The 25,818-nt window shown below is 40.9% G+C and overlaps 1 protein-coding gene across 3 annotated transcripts; it reads left to right on the plus strand.

Annotated features, from left to right (window-relative positions):
• The first annotated feature begins 710 nt into the window (after nucleotides 1–710).
• On the plus strand, nucleotides 711–25,818 carry LOC106612466 (uncharacterized). 3 transcript variants are annotated; one of them, XM_014213615.3, is made up of 7 exons: nucleotides 711–817; nucleotides 1,097–1,271; nucleotides 1,378–1,448; nucleotides 6,065–6,120; nucleotides 7,403–9,062; nucleotides 20,025–20,192; nucleotides 22,887–25,818. In XM_014213615.3, the coding sequence occupies exons 2-7, from the start codon at nucleotides 1,118–1,120 to the stop codon at nucleotides 22,908–22,910; spliced, it is 2,133 nt and encodes a 710-aa protein (XP_014069090.3). In that variant the 5' UTR covers nucleotides 711–817; nucleotides 1,097–1,117; the 3' UTR covers nucleotides 22,911–25,818. The 3 variants fall into 3 exon arrangements, with proteins under 3 accessions (XP_014069090.3, XP_014069088.3, XP_014069089.3); XM_014213613.3 differs by having other exon boundaries at nucleotides 712–817; nucleotides 20,025–20,238; XM_014213614.3 differs by having other exon boundaries at nucleotides 731–817; nucleotides 1,094–1,271; nucleotides 20,025–20,238.

The following is a 25,818-nucleotide window of genomic DNA, read 5'->3' on the forward strand; positions in this document are numbered from 1 at the left end:
TGTGTGAAATAGAAAGTGCTCTACAAATAAAATATGATCTATTATTATTATATATTCATCGACACCTCACTACATTATTTTACATCAACACAACCATATGTCACCACATGTGACCATACTACTGACATTCACTATATTCAATATAATATGTCAGCGGAGGTTGTATAATGGCTATTATTGGCTAATGCAACCACAGTCACAGGTTTAGACTTTATATAAACCTCACCTGAAATGGAATCCTGTGTGTTTCATGTCCCCCCTGCAGAGGTGGAGGGAAGAGGCAGGCCCTGGCCCCAGCACCGGCCCTGAAGCTAGATCCCACCTGCAGGCCTCCCGCTCAGCTGACAGACTGCATGTCCAGCCCCGAGAAGTCTCAAGGAAGATGAGCACAAACTCTGAGTATGCTGTTATCACCTACTCTTAACCAGTGGGGATGGAGAAAGGATAAAAGAGTGAACAAGAGAGAGCAAGTGAGACATGACTGTCACTGTACTCATGTTAATATTCCCTGGCTTTGTTAGCATTTTTTTTTACTGTAGCAAGTTGTATCTATAACCGTATAAAAAGTGAAATGAACTGTCATCCAATAAAGTCATACTTTTGTGTCATGTGGTTTTCATGTGTAATTTTTGTTATCGCACTCATGTGAAATTTGTTATCGCACTCACTCAGTTTGAACCTCTTTCGTTACCGTAGTTAGACTGAGCCTTGTTGCCTAGCAACAAGTATCAACACTCCGGCGTCAACAGTTACTGTTGCTGATGCAAAACAAACGTTTTGCGAAGCTGTTTGAGGAAGAAAAAAACATTAGCTAAAGGTAATGTAATATTCAATGCTATCTTTATTACTCCATGCAGCAGCCTCCTGCTAGCATTACATCCGATGTTGCACTGCAGAAAGTTTACCCAACTAAAACATTTAAGAAAGTTAGGTAACGTAGCTAGCTGACGTTAGTTAGCTAACAAACGTTAATTTCACAACATTAGTTAGTACTTACCATGATAAAGTTGTCAAAATAAATACATTTTAAAAGTAACATAAAAGCCAGTATTGCAGTTAATATCTATCTATCCAAATTACTGTAACGCGTTAGCAGACCTGTGTTTGACCAAGGACGATGTCTGTGCCTTTTTCAAACACTCACCTTCGGGTTCCACGTGGGTTTGGCAATGTCTTGGAGGGGTTGGCTCGAGAGGTCCTGCGAGACCAGCCCAAGGACATCCCCACCTTCGCTGCCCTTTACTTCACTGCTCTTCTCAAAGAGAGAGAAGGTAGCTATATATTTTTTGTAAAGATTCTACCAATAATTAATGGGGAGTCAGAATGAAACTGTACTTTGATGTTAACTTAGTGGACTCTATGTCATTTTCTCTTTAGACAGTGGCTTGGACCCCGCAGAGTGGTGTGCCAGGCTTGAGGACAGATTCTACAACAATCATGCATTCAAGGTCAACTTTCTTTCTTCATAAATAGTGATATCAAACTAGAAAAGTACATTTCCTGAAGAAAATGTGGTGTGCTTGTTTTAAAGTATTTGTGGTTTTGAAATAAGTTATAGTAGTGGTAGTGACAGTAGTAATAATGGTAGTGACTGGTTATAATTGAAAAAGTAAGTAGATGTAAAAATGTATTGATTGATTGGCTAATTAGGCTAATTTCTACAAGCAACCAGAGGGGAAAATAACACTAGACCACCATTACTCCACACACAGAGACTCATACAAAGCTCTCCCTCGCCCTCCATTTGGAAAATCTGACCATAATTATATCCTCCTGATTCCCGCTTACAAGGAAAAAACTAAAGCAGGAAGTACCAGTGACTCGCTCAATACAGAAGTGTTCAGATGACGCGGATGCTATGCTACAGGACTGTTTTGCTAGCACAGACTGGAATATGTTCCGGAATTCATCCAATGGCATTGAGGAGTATACCACCTCAGTCACTGGCTTCATCAATAAGTGCATCGACGATGTCATCCCCACAGTGACCGTATGTACATATCCCAACCAGAAGCCATGGATTACAGGCAACATCTGCACCGAGCTAAAGGCTAGAGCTGCCGCTTTCAAGGAGCGGGACACTAATCCAGAAGCTTATAAGAAATCCCGCTATGCCCTCAGATGAACCATCAAACAGGCAAAGCGTCAATACAGGACTAAGACTGAATCCTACTACACCGGCTCTGAAGCTCGTCGGGTGGGGCAGGGCTTGCAAACTATTACGGACTACAAAGTGAAACCCAGCCACAAGCTGCCCAGTGACGCGAGCCTACAAGATGGACTAAATGCCTTTTATGCTTTTTTCGCGGCAAGCAAAACTGAAGCATGCATGAGAGCACCAGCTGTTTTGGACGACTGTGTGATCACGCTCTTCGTAGCCGATGTGAGCAAGACCTTTAAACAGGTCAACATTCACAAGGCCGCGGGACCAGACGGATTACCAGGACGTGTACTCAGAGCATGCGCGGGTCAACTGGCAAGTGTCTTGACTGAAATTTTCAACCTGTCCCTGACCGAGTCTGTAATACCTACATGTTTCAAACAGACCACCATAGCCCCTGTGCCCAAGAAAGCGAAGGTAACCTGCCTAAATGACTACCGCCCCGTAACACTAACGTCGGTAACCATGAAGTACTTTGAAAGACTGGTCAAGACTCACATCAACACCATCATCCTGGAAACCCTAGACCCACTCCAATTCGCATACCGCACCAACAGATCCACAGATGACGCAATCTCAATCGCATTCCACACTGCCCTTTCCCACTACCCTATCCCACCTGGACAAAAATAATGCTGTTCATTGACTGCAGCTCAGCGTTCAACACCATATTGCCCACAAAGCTCATCACTAAGCTAAGGACCCTGGTACTACAGTTGAAGTCGGAGGTTTACATACACTTAGGTTGGAGTCATTAAAACTTATTTTTCAACCACTCCACAAATTTCTTGTTAACAAACTAGAGTTTTGGCAAGTCGGTTAGGACATCTACTTTGTGCATGACACAAGTCATTTTTCCAACAATTGTTTACAGGCAGATTATTTCACTTATTATTCACTGTATCACAATTCCAGTGGGTCAGAAGTTTACATACACTAAGTTGACTGTGCCATTAAACAGCTTGGAAAATTCCAGAAAATTATGTCATGGCTTTAGAAGCTTCTGATAGGCTAATTTACATAATTTCAGTCAATTGGAGGTGTACCTGTGGATGTATTTCAAGGCCTACCTTCAAACGCAGTGCCTCTTTGCTTGACATCATGGGAAAATCAAAAGAAATCAGCCAAGACCTCAGAAACAAATTGTAGACCTCCACAAGTCTGGTTCATCCTTGAGAGCAATTCCCAAGCGCCTGAATGTACCACATTCATCTGTACAAACAATAGTACGCAAGTATAAACACGCAGCCGTCATACCGCTCAGGAAGGAGACGTGTTCTGTCTCCTAGAGATGAACGTACTTTGGTGCAAAAAGTGCAAATCAATCCCAGAACAACAGCAAAAGACCTTGTGAAGATGCTGTAGGAAACAGGTACAAAAGTATCTATATCCACAGTAAAACGAGTCCTAAATCGACATAACCTGAAAGGTTGCTCAGCAAGGAAGAAGCCACTGCTTCAGAATCACCATAAAAAAAAGCCAGACTACGGTTTGAAACTGCACATGGGGACAAAGATCGTACTATTTTGAGAAATGTCCTCTGGTCTGATGAAACAAAAATAGAACTGTTTGGCCATAATGACCATCGTTATGTTTGGAGAAAAAAGGTGGAGGCTTGCAAGCCGAAGGACACCATCTCAACCGTGAAGCACGGGGGTGGCAGCATCATGTTGTGGGGGTGCATTGCTGCAGGAGGGACTGAGGAAGGAAAATTATGTGGCTATATTGAAGCAGCATCAGTCAGGACGTTAAAGCTTGGACGCAAATGGGTCTTCCAAATGGACAATGACCACAAGCAAACTTCCAAAGTTGTGCCAGAGTGGCTTAAGGACAAGTCAAGGTATTGGAGTGGCCATCACAAAGCCCTGACCTCACTCTTATAGAATATTTGTGGGCAGACCTGAAAAAGCGTGTGCGAGCATGGAGGCCTACTAACCTGACTCAATTTCACCAACTCTTTCAGGAGGAATGGGCCAAAATTCACCCAACTTGTTGTGGGAAGCCTGTGGAAGGCTACCCAAAACGTTTGACCTAAGTTTAACAATTTAAAGGCAATGCTACCAAATACTAATTGAGTGTATGTAAAGTTCTGACCCACTGGGAATGTGATGAAATAAATAAAAGCTGAAATAAATCATTCTCTCTACTATTATTCTGACATTTCACATTCTTATAATAAAGTGGTGATCCTAACTGACCTAAGACAGAGAATTTTTACTAGGATTAAATGTCAGGAATTGTGAAAAAGTGGTGAAAAAGAGTTTAAATGTATTTGGCTGAGGTGTATGTAAACTTCCGACTTCAACTGTAAATACCTCCCTTCGCAACTGGATCCTGGACTTCCTGACGGGCCGCCCCCGGGTGGTAAGGGTACCAACAAACTATCATGGTCCAAACACACCAAAACAATCGTGAAGAGGGCACGGCAACACCTTTTCCCCCTCAGGAGTTATACAGCTGCACCATCGCTAGCATCCTGACCGGTTGCATCACCGACTGGTATGGCAACTGCTCGGCATCTGACCGTAAGGTGCTACAGAAGGTAGTGCGTATGGCCCAGTACATCACTGGGGCCAAGCTTCCTGCCATACAGGACCTCTATACTAGGCGGTGTCAGAGGAAGGCCTCAAAAATTGTCAAAGACTCCAGTCACCAAAGTCATAGACTGTTCTCTCTGCTACCGCTGTTTATTATCTATTCATAGTCACTTTACCCCTACCTACATGTACAAATTACCTCGACTAACCCTAACGTGTACCCCGCATGTTGACTTGGTACCGGTACCCCCTGTATATAGCCTCGGTATTGTTATTTTATTGTGGTACTTTTTTAACCATTTTTTACTTAAATATTTTCTTAACTCTATTTCTTGAACTGCATTGTTGGCTTGTAAGTAATTATTTCACGGTATACAACTGTTGTATTCGGCATATGTGACAAATCAAATTTGATTTAATTGATAGATTGATTGGATAGGATAGCCTGAACATGTAAAAGTTGGTTTGGTGCCTTTAGCTTGAACGGTTCAAGAGTTACTGTTTCTGAGTTATTTCATGCTAATTATGCAAATGTTTATAGTTATAGTGATAATGATTTTAAATAATTATAAGTTAGGATAACCTTGAACATGTGAAAGTTAAATTGGTGTCTTTAGCTTGAACAGTTCAAGAGTTACTATTAGTGAATTAATTTATGCTAATGTATGCACATTTATATAGTTAGAGTTGATAAATGTTTTTAAGAATCGGAGGTAAGGATAGCCTAAACATGTAAAAGTTGGTTTGGTGTCTCTAGCTTGAACGGTTCAAGAGTTACTGTTGGTGAGTTATTTTATGCAAATGTATATAGTTTTAGTTGATAAAAGTTTTTAAGATTTGGACGTTAGGAAAGACTGAACATGTGGAAGTTGGTTTGGTGTCTCTAGCTTAAACGGTTCAAGAGTTTGTGAGTTATTTTGTGCTAGTTTATGCTAGTTCATTCAAACCCATGTTAAATGTATGCAAATTTTAAATGGTTATAGTATCAAATATCCTTTGACCAGCAATTTAAGTTGGGCCAGTCTGAACATCTCAACGTTGGTTTGGTGTTGATAGCTTAAATGTGTAGGAGGAGATAGGTCTAGCTTCTAGTGTATGGGCCTTTTTTTCTTCATTGAAATTAATTTAGGAGCTCATTTAAATATTGTTATAGTTCAAAAAGTGTAAATGCTATCAAACATATTTTCTCAAGCAGCCTGACTTGAGGCAGTCGTTTAAGCTCTTGAACAGGCTAAATACATCAAATAATAATATGAGTATGTAAGAAATCTAGAGTTGTGCTTTTCTTCGCAAGTACACTTAAATATGATACTGGCGGGCCTTATCAGTATATCATGCTAAATGTTCTATATTCTGCTCAAAACAGAACTCACCGAATCAAGTCAACACCAGTCCAGCTGATGCAACTCTGAAGATTTCTAAGTGAGTCTCATCTCAATACATTATCTACACCCAAGGAGAGGGACAGCATCAGACAGCTTTTTTCCACCACATATTTAAGAGAGACCAACAAAAAACGTTTTTGGGGAGAAAATACATTTGGCTCAATTGCAGTGTTGTTTTATTTATCATTATGAATGATTATTCCAGTTAACATAAGGGTATTTGCCATAGTGAATTTTTTTTTTTCATGATGAATTTGCTACGTTGCTTTTGGTTAACAAAGACACACACGCAAACCTTGTGGAAAATATAGATAAGGGAAGGAAAAGCGCGCCTTTTGCATCCCGTGATATTTTAAGTAGAAATTGTGCACCAATATTTAATTTTAAAAGCCTGTGATACAGTATTCAATTTAGTTCCCTTTAATATAGACAACATGGAGAATTCAATAAATCCAATTTTGTATATAACTAAAGCCTTGCTAAAGTGCCTAAATTCCGCATTTTGAAAACTCTGTCAACCCTGTGTCACTTCTAGGAAGTTTTACCCACTTAACCCCAAAATGTTTAACCGACTTAACCCCAAAGTTTTCACCATAATTGTAAATCCCTAGTTATTGTGTTGCTTTGACAGTCATTTCTGAAGATTAGTATTTATTTAATGTGATTAATGATTAATTTACATCTGTCCTTTTAAGGTCAACCCTGTTACGTGAACTGAACTCTCGTTTTAATATGGTGAAACCATTCCTTTTAAAATATTTTTCTCAAAAGAAACATTAAACATTAGTATAATCATAGTGTAAAAACAGGTGAGCTGGTTCTACATGTTTTGGAAATTTGCTCTTTATGACAGAATTTTACATTTTGGTGAAATCAACAACAAAAAAAAGACCAAAAGGCACCAAATTGGTGGAACGACCCCAATATCATAGGCTTAAAATAGCCCTCTCAATTCCTGAAAGGAAAATACTGACATTAAATCATCACTCCCAAGAATAGTCATCTCCCCACAGTATTTTCTACAAATGAGAAAGGTTGAGGTACATACGTCAGCTATGGGAAAAGTCTGGAAAAGGTCTGGGTTTTTATGAAGCAGGCAAGCACCCTGATATTCTACGAAATGAGTAAGGGAGCCACAGTGTTCACAACCTCAGAAAGACACCAGTTTGAGTCAGAAGATGATGAGGAGACCATTGTCAAAGGAGTCAGGATGTATAAGGACAGAAAGGTAGATTATTAGAGAAAACATTGACATTCAGTACATTTTAATACTTATTTTATAATACCCATAATTTATATAATTATTTATTAATTCTCAGGAAAAAGGATGATCTGACTGAATCTCAAACAGAAGAGGAAACTGGTAATATTGAGCCAGTTGGGATTCCATCTCCCACAAACTCAAACCTTGATGTCTGTGAAGATGTGCAGGGAACTGAAAGTCAAGGAAAGGATGAAATGGTCAATATCACAGATAAAGATGTGATTTCAATGCAAATATATCCCTCAGAGGTATCAGACAATAGACTCACAGATATGGATGTTAGCATGACAGGCAAAGATATGAATGAAAGAGCTGACAAAGTGGTATGCCTGTCTGAATTTGAGCCCAGTGAGGACATCTCACTCGGTGGACTTTCAAATGTGGATGTATGTGCTGAAGAACTGAGGAAGACTGAAGAGGGAGAAGAACACACTTCTCAGGAAATCAGCACTGGTGATGATGCCATTCTTGGAAGCTTAAACGAAATGAACCGCAGTAGTGAATTTGAACTTACTCAGGAAGTCTCATTCACTGGACTTTTCAATATAGATGTATGTGCTGAAGAACTAAGAGGGACAAAAGAGAGAGAGGAACAAGGCACTCAGGATGGCCTCAGTGAAGGCTTCAAAGATCAAGATCTTGCTGATGCTCAGGAGAGTTCAATATCACTCATGTATGAAATTAGTGGACGATTATCACCACCCCAAACTGAATCTCCTGAACCTATTCTACAGGAAACAACTGACAATTCAGTGTGTGTTCCAGAAGAGGAAGGAATAGAAAATCTAATTGTTTCCACAACATATACTGGGCAAACGCATGAAGTTGCATCCTCCATTGATGATGCCTCCAGAATCTTGTCAGATAACGAAAGTTTTTTAGGTGATGATGAAGAACAAAATGAGGAAAGTCTTGTTCAGATCAGCACTGAGGAGGTACCTAAAACCCTTAAGGTCAAAATGTATGAACAGCAGCCAGAGGAGGAAGGTTCGGTTGAGGCTTCACAAACTGAGGCAGAACGACCAGATGCTGTGTCGGAGGATGCTGAGGAAGAAACGGGCCTTGTTGGACATGATACTCAAGACTCTGTTGAACCGAACACTAACATCGAAGGGGAAGCGGAGGCAGTCACTGCTGAGACTGAAGCTCAGATAAAGGCAATGGAGCATGAGGCTGCTGATATAGAAGTGGAACAAGATTACAAATCTGATTCCAGTGATTCAAGTGACGAAGATGGGAAGAAACTGAGTAAGGTGAATGTCCGCACTCCTAACCAGCAGGCCTCTCAAATAGAGCAGAAACAAGAGGATGAAACTGATCATGAGAACAAAGATCTAAATAAGAAGGAAATGGGTGAAGACATCTCTCCGGAGGATTCTACTAAGATGGAAAATACGCAAGAGAATGATAATCCTTACATCAGTGATGATGACACGGAAATGGGGGAAAAATACATTTCAAACGCATATCAACAAGGTCCTTCGAACGAGGTTAGACTTGCAGAGCTGCAGCAAGAGGACGCTGAGAAAAAGACAGGGGACACAGCTGAGCAACAGGAGGATATAGACGCAGTGGAGTACAGGGAAACTGAACTAAAAGGACTTGGAAAAGAGGACACAATGACCCCGTCTCAGGACACAGACCAAACTGATGACAACCCAGAGCACATGCCAGAGGGAGAAATAAAGGACCGTGTGGACAAGACTTATGACAAGGTAAAGTTAAATGTTTTTATGATTTTTTTCAGAAACATTTATGTACAGTACAGTCATTTACCAACCATCACGCAGTATTTAATTTATCCACTGCAGATTTTATATAGTGACACAGGTCAGTTTGCAGAGGTCATAACGGCTAGAAAAGCTGTGTGTCAACTACATCTGATTGTTGTTGGGCAAATCCATGTAGCAAGCAGGAATTTAATTATTGTAAAATATAGCACTTTGGTAATACAGTGTACGTATAAGTTTGGCATACAGTTTAACCACATTTTTTATGTAAACATCTTCCCTAACAGAGAGTATAGGCAGTATGCTAGTAGTAGCAGCTTATGCAGACTATTCACCTGGTTCAGAGATTAACTCTAAAGAAATGTGTCCTTTGCTCCCATTACTGTCCCTGTATTAAAAATAAACCCTTCAAGGACATCTCTGATCAACAACATCGCTCTGTACCTCTCCACTCCGGGTCTCCAGAGAGAGGTGATTGAAAATGTCCCCAAAATAGTTCAGCTTCCTCATGATGACGTGTAGGGACTTGGAATGTCATCCTGAGATACACTATCTACCATCCGTCTTAAGCCGACATATTTCAAGTAGCAATCTTTTCAGACACAAATCTGTGCGTATTATGGTTGGGCGATATACTGACAGTATTGTCTATCAACAATGATTACATATACACTGAGTCTACAAACATTAGGAACACTTTCCTAATATTGAGTTGCACCCCCTTTTGCCCTCAGAACAGGCTCAATTTGTCAGGGAATGGACTCTACAACGTTTCACAGGGATGCTGGCCCATGTTGACTCCAACGCTTCCCTCGGTTGTGTCAAGTTGGCTGGATGTCCTTTGGGTGGTGGATCATTCTTGATACACATTGGAAACTGTGAAAAACCCAGCAGTGTTGTAGTTATTGACACACTCAAACCGGTGCGTCTGGCACCTACTTCCATACCCCGTTGAAAGGCACTTAAGTCTTTTGTCTTGCCCATTCACCCCTTTGAATGGCACACATAAACAATCCATGTCTCAATTGTCTCAAGGCTTAAAAATCCTTCTTTATCCTGTCTGCTCCCCTTCATCTACACTGATTGAAGTGGATTGAACAGTGACATCTATAATCAAATTTATTTCAAATCAAATGTATTTATATAGCCCTTACATCAGCTGATATATCAAAGTGGTGTACAGAAATCCAGCCTAAAACCCCAAACAGCAAGCAATGCCGGTGTAGAAGCACGGTGGCTAGGAAAAACTCCCTAGAAAGGCCAAAACCTAGGAAGAAACCTAGAGAGGAACCAGGCTATGAGGGCTGGCCAGTCCTCTTCTGGCTGTGCCGGGTGGAGATTATAACAGAACATGGCCAAGATGTTCAAATGTTCATAAATGACCAGCATGGTCAAATAATAGTAATCACAGTGAACAGGTCAGGGTTCCATAGCCGCAGGAAGAACAGTTGAGACTGGAGCAGCAGCACGGCCAGGTGGACTGGGGACAACAAGGAGTCATCATGCCAGGTAGTCCAGAGGCATGGTCCTAGGGCTCAGGTCCTCCGAGAGAGAGAAAGAAAGAGAGAGAGAATTAGAGAGAGCATACTTAAATTCACACAGGACACCGGATAAGACAGGAAAAATACTCCAGATATAACAGACTGACCCTAGCCCCCCGAAACATAAACTACTGCAGCATAAATACTGGAGGCTGAGACAGGAGGGGTCAGGAGACACTGTGGCCCCATCTGATGATACCCCCGGACTGGACCAACCAGGCAGAATATAACCCCACCCACTTTACCAAAGCACAGTCCGCACACCACTAGAGGGATATCTTCAACCACCAACTTACCATCCTGAGACAAGGCCGAGTATAGCCCACAAAGATCTCCGCCACGGGACAACCCAAGGGGGTGGTGGGGGGGGGGGGGTGCCAATCCAAACAGAAAGACCACGTCAGTTACTCAACCCGATCAAGTGACGCACCCCTCCTAGGGACGGCATGGAAGAGCATCAGTAAGCCAGTGACTCAGCCCCTGTAATAGGGTTAGAGGCAGAGAATCCCAGTGGAGAGAGGGGAACCGGCAAGGCAGAGACAGCAAGGGCGGTTCGTTGCTCCAGTGCCTTTCCGTTCAACTTCACACTCCTGGGCCAGACTACACTCAATCATAGGACCTACTGAAGAGATGAGTCTTCAATAAGGACTTAAAGGTTGAGACCGAGTCTGCGTCTCTCACATGGGTAGGCAGACCATTCCATAAAAATGGAGCTCTATAGGAGAAAGCCCTGCCTCCAGCTGTTTGCTTAGAAATTCTAGGGACAATTACGAGGCCTGCGTCTTGTGACCATAGCGTACGTGTAGGTATGTACGGCAGGACCAAATCGGAAAGATAGGTAGGAGCAAGCCCATGTAATGCTTTGTAGGTTAGCAGTAAAACCTTGAAATCAGCCCTTGCCTTAACAGGAAGCCAGTGTAGGGAGGCTAGCACTGGAGTAATATGATCAAATCTTTTGGTTCTAGTCAGGATTCTAGCAGCCGTATTTAGCACTAACTGAAGTTTATTTAGTGCTTTATCCGGGAAGCCGGAAAGTAGAGCATTGCAGTAGTCTAACCTAGACGTAACAAAAGCATGGATACATTTTTATGCATCATTTTTGGGCAGAAAGATTCTGATTTTTGCAATGTTACATAGATGGAAAAAAGCTGTCCTTGAAACAGTCTTGATATGTTCGTCAAAAGAGAGATCAGGGTCCAGAGTAACGCCGAGGTCCTTCACAGTTTTATTTGAGACGACTGTACAACCATCAAGATTAATTGTCAGATTCAACAGAAGATCTCTTTGTTTCTTGGGACCTAGAACAAGCATCTCTGTTTTGTCCGAGTTTAAAAGTAGAAAGTTTGCAGCCATCCACTTCCTTATGTCTGAAACACAGGCTTCCAGCGAGGGCAATTTTGGGGCTTCACCATATTTCATTGAAATGTACAGCTGTGTGTCATCCGCATAGCAGTGAAAGTTAACATTATGTTTTCGAATGACATCCCCAAGACGTAAGATATATAGTGAAAACAATGGTGGTCCTAAAACGGAATTGAGGAACACCGAAATTTACAGTTGATTTGTCAGGGGACAAACCATTCACAGAGACAAACTGATATCTTTCCGACAGATAAGATCTAAACCAGGCCAGAACTTGTCCATGTAGACCAATTTGGGTTTCCAATCTCTCCAAAAGAATGTGGTGATCGATGGTATCAAAAGCAGCACTAAGGTCTAGGAGCACGAGGACAGATGCAGAGCCTTGGTCTGACGCCATTAAAAGGTAATTTACCACCTTCACAAGTGCAGTCTCAGTGCTACGATGGGGTCTAAAACCAGACTGAAGCATTTCGTATACATTGTTTGTCTTCAGGAAGGCAGTGAGTTGCTGCAACAGCTTTTTCTATAATTTTTGAGAGTAATGGGATTCGATATAGGCCGATATTATTTTTTTTTTTCTGGGTCAAGGTTTGGCTTTTTCAAGAGAGGTTTTATTACTGCCACTTTTAGTGAGTATGGTACACATCCGGTGGATAGAGAGCCGTTTATTATGTTCAACATAGGAGGGCCAAGCACAGGAAGCAGCTCTTTCAGTAGTTTAGTTGAAATAGGGTCCAGTATGCAGCTTGAAGGTTTAGAGGCCATGATTATTTTCATCATTGTGTCAAGAGATATAGTACTAAAACTGAACTTTGGAGGAATACTCAGATTTAAGAGGAGTCCGTAATTTGCTTTCTAATGATCATGTTCTTTTCCTCAAAGAAGTTCATGAATTTATTACTGCTGAAGTGAAAGCCATCCTCTCTTGGGGAATGTTGCTTTTTAGTTAGCTTTGCGACAGTATCAAAAATAAATTTCGGATTGTTCTTATTTTCCTCAATTAAGTTGGAAAAATAGGATGATCGAACAGCAGTGAGGGCTCTTCGATACTGCACGGTAGTGTCTTTCCAAGCTAGTTGGAAGACTTCCAGTTTGGTGTAGCTCCATTTCCGTTAATTTTCTGGAAGCTTGCTTCAGAGCTCGGGTATTTTCTGTATACCAGGGAGCTAGTTTCTTATCACAAATGTTTTTTTTAGGGGTGCAACTGCATCTAGGGTATTGTGCAAGGTTAAATTGAGTTCCTCAGTTAGGTGGTTAACTGATTTTTGTCCTCTGACGTCCTTGGGTAGGCAGAGGGAGTCTGGAAGGGCATCAAGGAATCTTTGGGTTGTCTGAGAATTTATAGCACGACTTTTGATGCTCCTTGGTTGGGGCCTGAGCAGATTATTTGTTGCGATTAAAAAACGTAATAAAATGGTGGTCCGATAGTCCAGGATTATGAGGAAAAACATTAAGATCCACAACATTTATTCCATCGGACAAAACTAGGTCCAGAGTATGACTGTGGCAGTGAGTAGGTCCGGAGACATGTTGGACAAAACCCACTGAGTATAAGGGATCATAGCTTTCACCTGGATTCACCTGGTCAGTCTATGTCTTCAACCTGGTCTTAGCATTTAGTTTTACTCTATACTTAAATCCGAGAAACTCCATTTAGGTTGATATGGTATGTATTAATTTGTGGATGTCCATCACCCATTTCGTATGTTATGTTACGAATTAGAATTCGCATGATATGTTACGAATTTGCAAAACGTTTCATATGTTTTGAATTCTAGCTAGTTGGCTAACGTTAAAGGGAAACTGAATGCATTCAACTGAAATAAGTCTTCCGCATTTAACCCAACCCCTCTGAATCAGGGTGGTGCGGGGGCTGCCATAATCGACATCCACGTCCTCGACGCTCGGGGAACAGTGGGTTAACTGCCTTGCTCAGGGGCAGAACGACATATTTTTACCTTGTCAGCTCAGGGATTCGATCCAGCAACCTTTCGGTTACTGGCCGAACGCTCTAACCACTAGTTAGCTACCTGGCTAAAGTTATCTCGGCTAGGGCTTAGGGTTAAGTTTAGGAGTTAGGTTAAAGAGTTAAGGTTAGGGGAAGGGTTAGCTAAGTAGTTGCAAAGTGGCTAAAAAGTAGGAAGTAGTTGAAAATTTGCTAATTAGCAGGTGTTCCTAATGTTTTTTTTACACTCGGTGTATATCCCGGACACGCCTTAGATAACGGACGCTCTTAACTATCTCGTGTCTTCCTGTTTTAAAAAACAGCCTATATTCCCTTCTCTTTCCATTCGATAGGTTCTGAATATGATTTTGGGCTAGGCTACGCTTTCATCATTTTATGCATGCATGGCTTTCTTCCGATCAAGCAATGAATGAATATAATGGAGTTCCATCTCATACATTTCTTTGAATAGCCTTTAAATGTAAGGTAGCCAGGCGACTAATAATGAGAGAGAACAAATAATATCAATAGCCTATAGAAAAGTTTAATCAAGTTTAAGCTTATTAAGAGATACATTATCTGTGTGGGGGGTGGAAAGATCCTTTAAGACTAGTTAAAGTTATGAACAGCAGCTTATTTCCCAAATATTATAATAGCCTAAGAAGGTATTGTCCTAAAGTTGCCACTTTCAGAAAGAACAATAATGAAAGTTGAAGTCTATACGCCTAGGCATAGACTATTCTCAAGACAAGACAGCCCGTTCTCCATCAGTTGCAGCTGTCACTTTGCTCCGTCATGTGCCCGCCACACAAACACAGACAGACACACGCAAACCTGTTCCATGCTGAAGCTACACCAGAAAAGAATATTAGAAAAGATTTGCCTGCACTTAGCCTCTGCCCAGGCTTTCAACAACATTAGGCCTATATTTTGTCATGATTCCTCCAGTTGTAGCATGTGATTTCTTTACTATAGCCCAATGGTGGTTTGACATCGTCCAAACCTAGTGTGTGTGTTTGTGCATAGCCTAATATATTTGATCGGAATTTTCAGTGCCAAGTTCTGTTTGCTCTTGGTAATTCCAGTCTAAACAATCAATGAGCCCTAAACAAGATTTCTGAGCTAATGAGAATTGCATGATTTGGACTATTCCCACTGGGCACAGACGTCAATTCAACGTCTATTCCACTTTGGTTCAACGTAATTTCATTGAAATGACATGGAAACAACGTTGATTCAACCAATGTGTGCCCAGTGGGTTGTCACCAATAACCCATTTTATATATTTGGGCCGATGTCTTCTTAAGCTGGGAGGTAGGGAGAGTAGGATTTAGAGGGATGTTACCATGGAAACGTGCACCATCCCTTTCCCCTCTGGGTCTTATCAGGGAAAGTCTGGAAGATGGCGGTGCACATGATGAACTACAAGCAGATAGTTTGTTAGACAATGCAAATTTATCTGCAGCATATCCATCTCTCTTTCTCACCTTTAAATGTAGGCCATCTACTCTGACCTATACCAAATGTCTTGTCCAGTGATTTTGTCCACCTTTGTGCTCTTCTTTATTCCCAGGCACATTATGACTGATCTCTATCTGTAGGCAATGTGCAGTTTAGTCACTTTGTACTGTACTCATTCTTAAGTGGGTTTTGATAGATGAACAAGGTGACAATGAAGGATTCATTTCTAACATACATATGTTGATAAGAACAAGATATTTTCTTATCTCAAAGCTGAAACGAAGCATTACCAGGTGGGTTTTTGAAAGGTAATATATTGACATAATGGGATGAAACAGGGGAGGCAGTCATGTCAGACAGGGACACAGACAAATGGATGTGTTTGCTGTTTCTCCCTCTCCTTTCTGTCTGAGGCAATGAGCGGGGGCGCTGGTGGCAGCTGGGATCTGAACGATAGAAACGTTTTTAGTTCTCTCTCTAATTGTGTACAACTGAGCAATAATTTATAAACCAGTACTACATGATCATGTCTGTACATTGTGTGCGTGGTTTCTCTTGGGTTTTCCAGTTACACTTTACTTGAAGGTTACATTAATTAAGTATGTACAGTACCAGTCAAAAGTTTGGACACACCTACTCATTCAAGGGTTTTTATTTATTTTTTATTTGTTTTTTTCTACATTGTATAATTATAGTGAAGACATAAAACTATGAAATAACGCATATGGAATCATTTAGTAACCAAAAAAGTGTTAAACAAATCAAAATATATTTTATATTTGAGGATCTCCAAAGTAGCCACCCTTTGCCTTGATGACAGCTTTGCACTCTCTTGGCATTCTCTCAACCAGCTTCATGAGGTCACTTCGAATGCATTTCAATTAACAGGTGTGCCTTGATAAAAATTCATTGGTGGAATTTCTTTCCTTCTTAATATGTTTGAGCCAATCAGTTGTGTTGTGACAAGGTAGGGGTGGTATACAGAAGATAGCCCTATTTGGTAAAATACCAAGTCCATATTATGGCAAGAACAGCTCAAATAAGCAAAGAGAAACAACAGTCCATTATTACTTTAAGACATGAAGGTCAGTCAATCCAGAACATTTCAAGAACTTTGAAACTTTCTTCAAGTGCAGTTGCAAAAACCATCAAGCGCTGTGATGAAACTGGCTCTCATGAGGACCGCCACAGGAAGGGAAGACCCAGAGATATATCTGTTGCAGAGGATAAGTTCATTAGAGGTACCAGCCTCAGAAATTGCAGTCCAAATAAACACTTCACAGAGTTCAAGTAACAGACACATCACAACATCAACTGTTCAGAGGAGACTGCGTGAATCAGACCCTCATGGTCGAATTGCTGCCACAAAAAAAAACACTGCTAAAAGACACCAATAAGAAGAAGAGACTTGCTTGAGCCAAGGAACACGAGCGATGGACATTAGACCGGTGGAAATCTCTCTTTTGGTCTGAGTCCAAATTTGAGATTTTTGGTTCCAACTGCTGTGTCTTTGTGAGATGCAGAGTAGGTGAACGGATGCTCTTCGCATGTGTAGTTCCTACCATGGAGGATGAGGTGTGGGGGTGCTTTGCTGGTGGCACTGTCAGTGATTTATTTATAATTCAAGACACACTTAGCCAGCATGGCTACCACAGCATTCTGCAGCGATACACCATCCCATCTGGTTTGCGCTTAGTGGGACTATCATTTGTTTTTCAACAGGACAATGACCCAACACACCTCCAGACTGTGTAAGGGCTATTTGTCCAAGAAGGAGAGTGATGGAGTGCTGCATCAGAAGACCTGGCCTCCACAATCACCCAACCTGAAGCCAATTGAGATGGTTTGGGATGAGTTGGACCTCAGAATGAAGGAAAAGCAGCCAGCAAGTGCTCAGCATATTGTGTGAACTCCTTCAAGACTGTTGGAAAAGCATTCCATGTGAAGCTGGTTGAGAGAAAGCCAAGAGTGTGCAACGCTGCCATCAAGGCAAAGGTGGCTACTTTGAAGAATCTAAAATGTAAAATATATTTTTATTTGTTTAACACTTTTTTTGGTAACTACATCATTCTCTATGTGCTATTTCATAGTGTTGATGTCTTCACTATTATTCTACAAAATAGTAAAAATAAAGAAAAACCCTTGAATGAGTAGGTGTGTCTAATCTTTTGACTGGTACTGTATGTGGTACGGTATGTGGCATGTGCCAAATTGTACAGTATGTGCATGTGCCAAATGGTACAGTATGTGGCATGTGCCAAATGGCCAGACACAATGTGTTAATTAAAGTGGACTTTAGGGTGTCATAACTTACAATTATCACTTAAAAGATTTTTTCAATGTCTGAGACCCTTAGTTGATGACTTTGTCATATACTGTACTTTGAGGTCAGGTAAGTCTTTGAAGTGAGGGGTACAGTAGGTCTGTGGGAGCACAGTGGGTTATCAACCTTAATGAGACTGGAAAGATAAACCACATGGTTTGTGTGCTTGCAGGAGGTCGTATCTCACTCTCTCTTTCTCTCTCCCAGCCTCTTTCTCACGCACTCAATGCATGCGTATACTAGTGAGCATAAAGTGTCTGTTAGCGGGAACGAGACATCTCTAGTGGATACACGAGAAATCTTTCTCGGTCAACACAGAGTACAGGCAAAAGGCATTTTAGGTCAGTTCATCCGAAGACTGTCATCTCTCAGATTGCTCATCATGGACTGCCACATTGTGAGTACATGCTTGAAATTAATAATGTATTTTGTAAGATATTGAACTAATATCTAACAAGTAACTATACGAAACTATTCCTTTGTTACAGCTTTTTAACAGAATTACAGAGTTATATCATTCTAATTGGGTAATGGATGAATTAAAAGGCATTTATATATGTGTTGACAGAGCTTTATATTTTAGTAACCCTCAGAAAATAATTTGTTTCCTTGTTATGGTCTTTTGGCTTGCTTGTTTCATTAAGACTCCGACTATCAGCCCTGGAAACTCGAGCTGTCTGATCTACCAGGTGTCCACTGCACCTGCTTCAGCTTCTTCATAAAGCAACTTTCTGCCAAATTGGTCCTATATTATTTGCATATGGATTAGTTGAAATGCTTTAAATTGATAATTAATGAATATCTATGGTATAATGATATTGATAGCCATAATGAATATAGGTTGTTAAAAGTATGAGTAGGCTGTTGAAAGTATGAGTATGTTTATTTTTGTTCATTGATTGCAAGTCATTTGAGCTTATTGAGATGACACATTTAGAGCCTACTGTAGATTAACCCCTTGAAGAGTTAGAAAAACCTCACGCCGGAATGAAAAACACTCCTGTCTTTCTGCTGCTGTAAGATATGCGAATGTTGGCATCCTTTTGAGTTTTGCCTCGATCTCTTCATTCAAAGACTCAATCATGGACACTCTTACTGACAGTTGTGGCTGCTTTGCTTGATGTATTGTTGTCTCTACCTTCTTGCCCTTTGTGCTGTTGTCTGTGCCCAATAATGTTTGTAACATGTTTTGTGCTGCTACCATGTTGTGTTGCTACCATGCTGTGTTGTCATGTGTTGCTGCCTTGCTATGTTGTTGTCTTAGGTCTCTCTTTATGTAGTGTTATGTTGTCTCTTGTCGTGATGTGTGTTTTGTCCTATATTTATATTTTTTATTTATTTTTAATCCCAGGCCCCCGTCCCCGCAGGAGGCCTTTTGGTAGGCCATCATTGAAAATAAGAATTTGTTCTTAACTGACTTGCCTAGTTAAATAAAGGTTAAGTAAATAAATAAATAAAAATCCTACTCAGCCGTTAAAGCTAAGCTAATGAATGCTAGCTTTAATGCTATCTGTAATAGTGGGTGGTCACACTCCCACACTAAGGGGTTTCACTGAGGACACTCCATACAGTGCAGTGGGTTTTCTTTGTGTCGCCTATGCACCAAATTGTTAAGAGGGGATGAGCAACTGGTGGGATGCAGCGGACGTGTTTGGATGATTGCTGACAACTATGTCACTGTTCTGTAACCACTTGTGAATAAGGAGATTTCTACCTCACCCACCTATCCACCACTCACCAACCCAGCTTTTTGTATTCTGCCAGTAATAAGCTACATGGTATGCAATGGTGCTGTCTTTGTGTCATGAGAGTGTCAGAGAGAGAGTCTGAGAGATCTAAAGTTGAATTCCCTTTATGTTCTTCTCACTCTTGATGGACAGTCTGGCTGACTGTCAACTTTTGAAATCGGGAATCACAGAGGAACAGAGAGACATATTTATTTTCTGTGCATGGTGTTGAGTGTCAGGTCAAGCAGTTTGGAAACATTGTTTACATAGCAGTTACCCCGTTCCAGCTTAGCAATGGCAGAAGTTCAGGCAATAAGTGTGAGAGAAAAAACTCCGGAAGATGGAGCTTCTGTTGTAGACTCTTAAGCCCTTGGACCCTTTAGGACCCTGAGGATGCAATTGATGGGGATATTTCACTATCATTGACAACCACAGACAGCCTGATATCCACTGGTGTTGTTCTCAGGTGGATTTAGTCATTTTGGGTCCCTAGGCAGAGGTTAATCTGGGGCTCCTCCTCATGCGACATTACCTCAACCAAGCCCCCTCCTAATTTCCTCATTTCTCAGATATACTTTCCTCCTATAGGAAGAATGCAGCCAACCCCAGGAGGAGGAGGACATCATGGACATACCTCTGGACGACCCAGAGGCCAACAAGGCAGCTGCCAAGATCCAGGCTGGCTTCCGTGGTCACATGACCAGGAAGAAGATTAAGCCTGCTGACAAGCCTGAGGGGGAGGAGGAGGATGAGGAGGTGAGCAGCAGTGGTGAGGCCCTCAACGGCAACCAGGGGGGGACAGGTCAGTGACTCTAGTGTCCCCTGACACCCAAACAGACACACACGTAGACCCAAACTGGTTTAGGCTGGTATTAGCCTTGATATCCCCTCAGGACTAATCTGGTGTAGACCTATGTCATCAGTAACAGTTCTGCACAAATTATTGCTGTCTATTTTCAGCTAGTAACTTTCACTTTGGACATTGGCTGACAAACCAATTATGGATCTGATGCTTGTGTCCCTAACATCCTCTACATCTTGTACATTCAGCTTTGCACACTATTAACTAAGTAACAGGATGCCTATTTTGTGTCCATAACAATATTAACTGCATTTATTGATCTGTTTTTCAACATCAAATGCATACATTGTATGCATAATGCAAGGGTCTTATGAAGGACCACCATTTTAACACTGCTTGAAAGCAATTTAAAAGCCATGCATTATTAACTAGGTCTGTTAAAGGCCCCTAATTAAGTTATTTCAGTGTGAGTAATGTGACACACTCCATCCAGTTCTTTAATTACTCTATAAAGGCTGCAGTGCCTGATTGAAACCTACAATTAATGTCTTTATGGAGTGATTATTAATGAATACTCCATTAGTTATATTGTCAAATAGATGGATGCATTCGAATGAGAAATGTTGATCACAACTCAAACGTGTGAGATGGTGTCGGTGCCCAAAACCATGGAAAATCTTACCTTTCTATCTCAGAACATCTAGATATGTCATTCACTTTATATTTGAACACGATCTAATCAACACCTTTTGTGGTGAAAATATATTTAGGGCAAAACTGTACAGTTTGCACAAATAAATGTTGAAAGTGGTTTGTCACAATATTTTCATATTTGAGCTCCAGTACATTTTTTGTCAGTTTGTGTTTAAACATATCAGCTACTGAAATGTGAGTTTTTTTGGTGGGTGACTGAAGCCTCAAGAATACTTCCAGGAATCAGAAAGTGTACATTGCAGCTTATTTCACAGGTTCTGATTCCAGGGGCAGAGCATACAACATTAGTGTGTTACCCATCCGAAAAACAATGCATTTGACTTGTTTGCTATCATACAGCAACAGCACATATTATGCAAACAGGCAACCACCAACACTTCACTGGTTCGTCCTTTGTTTAATAAAAAATGGGACAGGACATTGTGTGGAGTTTAAAGTGTTTATTGTCAGTTATATTTGTTGGTGTTCATTCTTGTGTTGAGTGTGTGAAAAAATGGGACAGGGGTTAGAATTAGGGATACACCAATATAACATTTTTGGCCGATATCCAATATTTTCCTTGCCAAAAAAAAACAACAATACCGATAACTAATATTTAACATTTTTACGGTCTTTTAAGCATTCTAGTACAGTTAAATAGTTGAAACACACACACTGACCAAAACGTTATTTTGTTGGCATTTACGTAGGAGTGTTCATGTTTCCAAGTTTCAAACATGTTCTCAAATGCCATTAAAATGGCAGCAGCGGTATGAGAATCAGCACATTCTTGAGCATGCAATACAGCTTTCCTCATTACGAAATCCTCGTCGACCCACTATGCTGTCAGACTCATAATGCTCATGAGGCTGACATCGCTGGTCCAAATGTCAGTCGTGATGGATGTGAGTTTCAACAATACTGTGTAACTCCAGTAGGGCAACATCTGAAAAATAGCGCCAACTTGGTAGTGTGTACCAGTGCTCGACCAGTCGGCAAAAGCCAACATCATCCACGACAGAGAACAGCTGATTGTCAAGGGCAATTAATTCCATTATCTTGGCGTTAAGAAATGTTATTACTCTTTCAAATGACTGCTCGACTTGTTGACTGCTCAATCCACACAGCAGACATTGTGAGCTAGGTTAGGATTGCTGTGTTGCACGTGCAGCTCTGTATTTTTTGTGGCGTCATTACGTCATCTACCTACGTTATATTGGTATGCACGTCAGCTTTGACATCGGTTTTGCACATCAGCGTTAAACTAGACATCGGGCCGATGCTGATGTTGGCATTTTTAGCTAATATCAGCCGATTACGATATGCTTACCGATATATTGTGCATCCCTTGTTAGAATATGTTCCAGGTCAGGTTGTTTCACCTCTACAGTACTTGAATCGGGTTTGCCCCATCCTTGAGAAATACCAAGAAACGACTTTCCAATTTAAGCCTTCTCTGAACCTCACCAACCCCCAACCCAGTTCTTGGTTGCCAAGCATTTTTATATAGCGGTGTTATTTTTAACACCAGGTGCCTTATACCTCTGAGACACACAATAATTAATGTTCCTTGTCGTAGAGGCATCAGCCCGCTAAATCTCTCCCTCCTAGAGTAGCCTCTGCTTTTCATTTGGGTTATTGGCAACACTTCCAATGAATGCAGTCTTTATAATGCATTATAAATGAATTTATTACACCAAATATTCACAATGCATTCATCATAAGGAGGGTATTCATAGGAAGTCTTTCACCAGGATTAATAAAACCAATCAAGTCATTACTGTATGTTTTCAGTACTATCATGCTTATCACAACCTTTCGTGAGAAATCTCAATCTTGCGAGTGTCATTGTGCTGTTGGGGGTCAACATCACTATGGAGTGTGAGCGTGTAATGGGAACATGAATTCATCATTCCATCTGCAGTGCTAAAATCTGCTTCTTCATCTGTTTTTAGAATCAGGAGGATCGGACGGAGTAGAGAGAGATGACACATCTGTGCCGGAACAGTGAAGCCTCTGACCTCGATGAAGAGAAGAAGAAGAAGCATGGCTGTGGCTGTACCTTTTTTTCCTGGAGGAGCAACTTTCTATGTAACACAAAATAGCTGTGTATAATCCAGATTTTGGGATGCATCATTTCATTTGTGAACTCTTTAACACTTTCCTGCTTCCAGCCCCAATTTGTGTGGGTCGTCTTTGACCCAAATTTGCATCTCTCACTGCATGTACTTGTGAAACTTCTGGTAGTGTGCTAGTCTAGAAGAAGCTGATAATAAGTGTTTTCCCATGCTAAACAGGGCTAATTTGAGTTGAATATAAAGGTTGTGTACAATTATGCATTATGAATACACTTCAACCGCTAGAATGCTTGTTTCTGCGTTGTTTCAAGTGCTTGTATAATTACTATTTCATTATTTTTGGCGTACACAATATTGCTAAAAGGGAGGAAGAGACCCTATTGGTTATTGTAAGGTATATTATTTAAGTTAATGATTCATTTATTGTTATCTATATTTGCAGTCTTTAAGTGTTGTGCACCATAATGAATAATGGAATCACTTTCACATATTGGTCAGCATTACCATTTTCTCCAAATCAGATCTTCCAACACAGCATGCAGTGCAGTGTACTATAGTTTATTTGCAGATAGTAGTAATCATGTACAGTTTTATCCTTAGAGAAATGGAGTCATATCATCTGCTACTACAGTATGTTTATGGGTACAGAATTTGTGTTTCATATAAAATGCTGACCTAAATCAGGTGTATGGTATTACCATCGGGTTGGAACCTAAATTATATTTCAATCATTTGTTCTGAACTGGTTCTTACCCCCAAAAAGTACCCGTTTTTTTTTTTTTACATTATCTTGACATTAAATTACTTCACCAATCAGTGCGGATAGAGCAGCTTGCAATGGAGCGGGCAAGCCATAGTTGTTTTAGCCTAGTGCATGGGCGCTATCTGCTGCCTACATGCTGACCACACCACTCATGTCATGTGCGCGAGCGTTGCAAAATAAATGTACACATACATGTTATTCAATCATTGCACCCACACTGCTCAAGAGCGTCAACGAGCATCTGCGTAGCCAGTCGCTAAAATAGAACTTGGTTCTATTTGTTACACTTGATGCGCTGCAAGTCCCGCCTCTCCCATCTCCTCATTGGTTTTTAGCAGCATATACCCACGTGGGTGATTGAAAGATGAACTGAGGTCCACACTCCAGCCCAGTTGGTAGTGATAATGTACCTTAAAGTTGGTTTGCAACCGCCATATAAAGTCCAAAGAAAAAGAAGAAGCCTGAAGGAGGAGAGTTTACTAGAAACAAACTCGGTTTACTGTTTTATCTGTGGATTAATTGTCAGAGTAGAGGACCTTGTGCATTTCAGTTAAAATAACAACCTATTGTTTATATCCCAGGACAAATTAGATAGCAACAGCAAGCTAGCTAGCTAAATTGCCATAAAAATGTAAATGTTTTTCGACCTGTCCCCAAATTAATAGAGTTGGTTCAGCATTTGTTTTGATATTTCTACCTGCGTGTCCTGATCGCGTCTGGTGTGGGTGGACAAAATCAACATGCGCACAATGGCGCGTGCGCGCCGGTCTGGTCAGCATGTTAGGCTACAGTTGTTTACATGCGTGATAGACGGGCAAGTGTATGGCATGAGATTAGACTGAAATTTTGCTGGTCGGGAGAGAGAGAGATGGTGGATGACATGCTGACCACACCGTTCGCATTGCAAAATAAATGTACACACATGTTATTCAATCATTGCACCCACACAGCTTGCGCGCGTCAATGAGCGTCTGCGTGGCCAGGCGATAAAATAGAACTTAGTTCTATTTGTGACGCGCTGCAAGTCCCGCCTTTCCCATCTCCTCATTGGTTTTTAGGAGCATATACCCACGTGGGTGATTGAAAGATGAACTGAGGTCCACACTCCAGACCAGTTGGTAGTGGTAATGCAGCTTAAAGTTGGTTGCCAACCGCCATATAAAGTCCAAAGAAGAAGAAGCCTGAAGGAAGAGAGATTTCTAGAAACAAACTCAGTTTACTCTTTCATCTGTGGATTAATTGTCGGAGTAGAGGACCTTGTGCATTTCAGGTAAAATAACAACCTAATCTTTAAATCCAAGGACAAATTAGCTAGCAACAGCAAGCTAGCTAGCTAAATTGCCATTAAATGTTTAATGCTTTTTGACCTGTTAATATAGGTTTCTATGGAGGAATGTTGAATGTCTTTGAACTTCCGAGAGTTGGCTTAAAGTTGGACCAAAGCTAGCTAGCTATCTATCAAGCTTGTGTGTGCAGAGTGGCACCAGAATTAAAAACACGTCTTCCCTTTTTGTAGTTAATAAATCCAATGTGAAACGTGATAACTATAGCATCTGTAACTAGCATTAAAAAAATGAATCCATTCTTCTCTTAAAAATCTCCCTAATTTCTGAATCACGCTTGTAACGTCAGTAGGCTACAGTAGACTAATCTTCATAGGGAGAGGGGCCGGTTGCCTACACATGCACACACTGGCAAAGATTTTCAGCTGTCAGGCAGACAATGGAATATGTTTCTGAGTGACAGAGTAAGGGCATAGGCACCTTGTTGCATTACTTGTGGTACTGATGAAAATGCCTGGAACGTAAAATAACATTATTAAAGGGTTCCCATGCTTTTAATTACGGTTCTGTTCCAGAACAGTATAGATCACATTCGTTCCGTTTCTGATTCTATTCCTCTAAAAAATGTAGTTATTTTCCAGTTTTCGGTTTTGTTCCCTGAACCAGTTCCAACCCCTGATTATCATCATGCTTCATGAACAGATTTAATGAAATCATTGTAAAGGAATTACAGTTGTGAATCAATAAATCCATATAAAATGTT

Source organism: Salmo salar, chromosome 09 (genome assembly GCF_965601325.2).
Source record: "Salmo salar chromosome 09, fSalSal1, whole genome shotgun sequence".
In the NCBI taxonomy this organism is placed as follows: Eukaryota; Metazoa; Chordata; class Actinopteri; order Salmoniformes; family Salmonidae; genus Salmo; species Salmo salar.

Excerpts from the sequence above, each read along its gene's own strand:
- LOC106612466 (XM_014213613.3), top strand. The coding sequence starts at position 1,118 with ATGTCTGTGCCTTTTTCAAACACTCACCTTCGGGTTCCACGTGGGTTT. Across the intron at positions 6,121-7,402 it reads GCAACTCTGAAGATTTCTAA|GAAAAAGGATGATCTGACTG; the intron begins GTGAGTCTCATC and ends ATTAATTCTCAG. Across the intron at positions 20,239-22,886 it reads CGGCAACCAGGGGGGGACAG|AATCAGGAGGATCGGACGGA; the intron begins GTCAGTGACTCT and ends ATCTGTTTTTAG.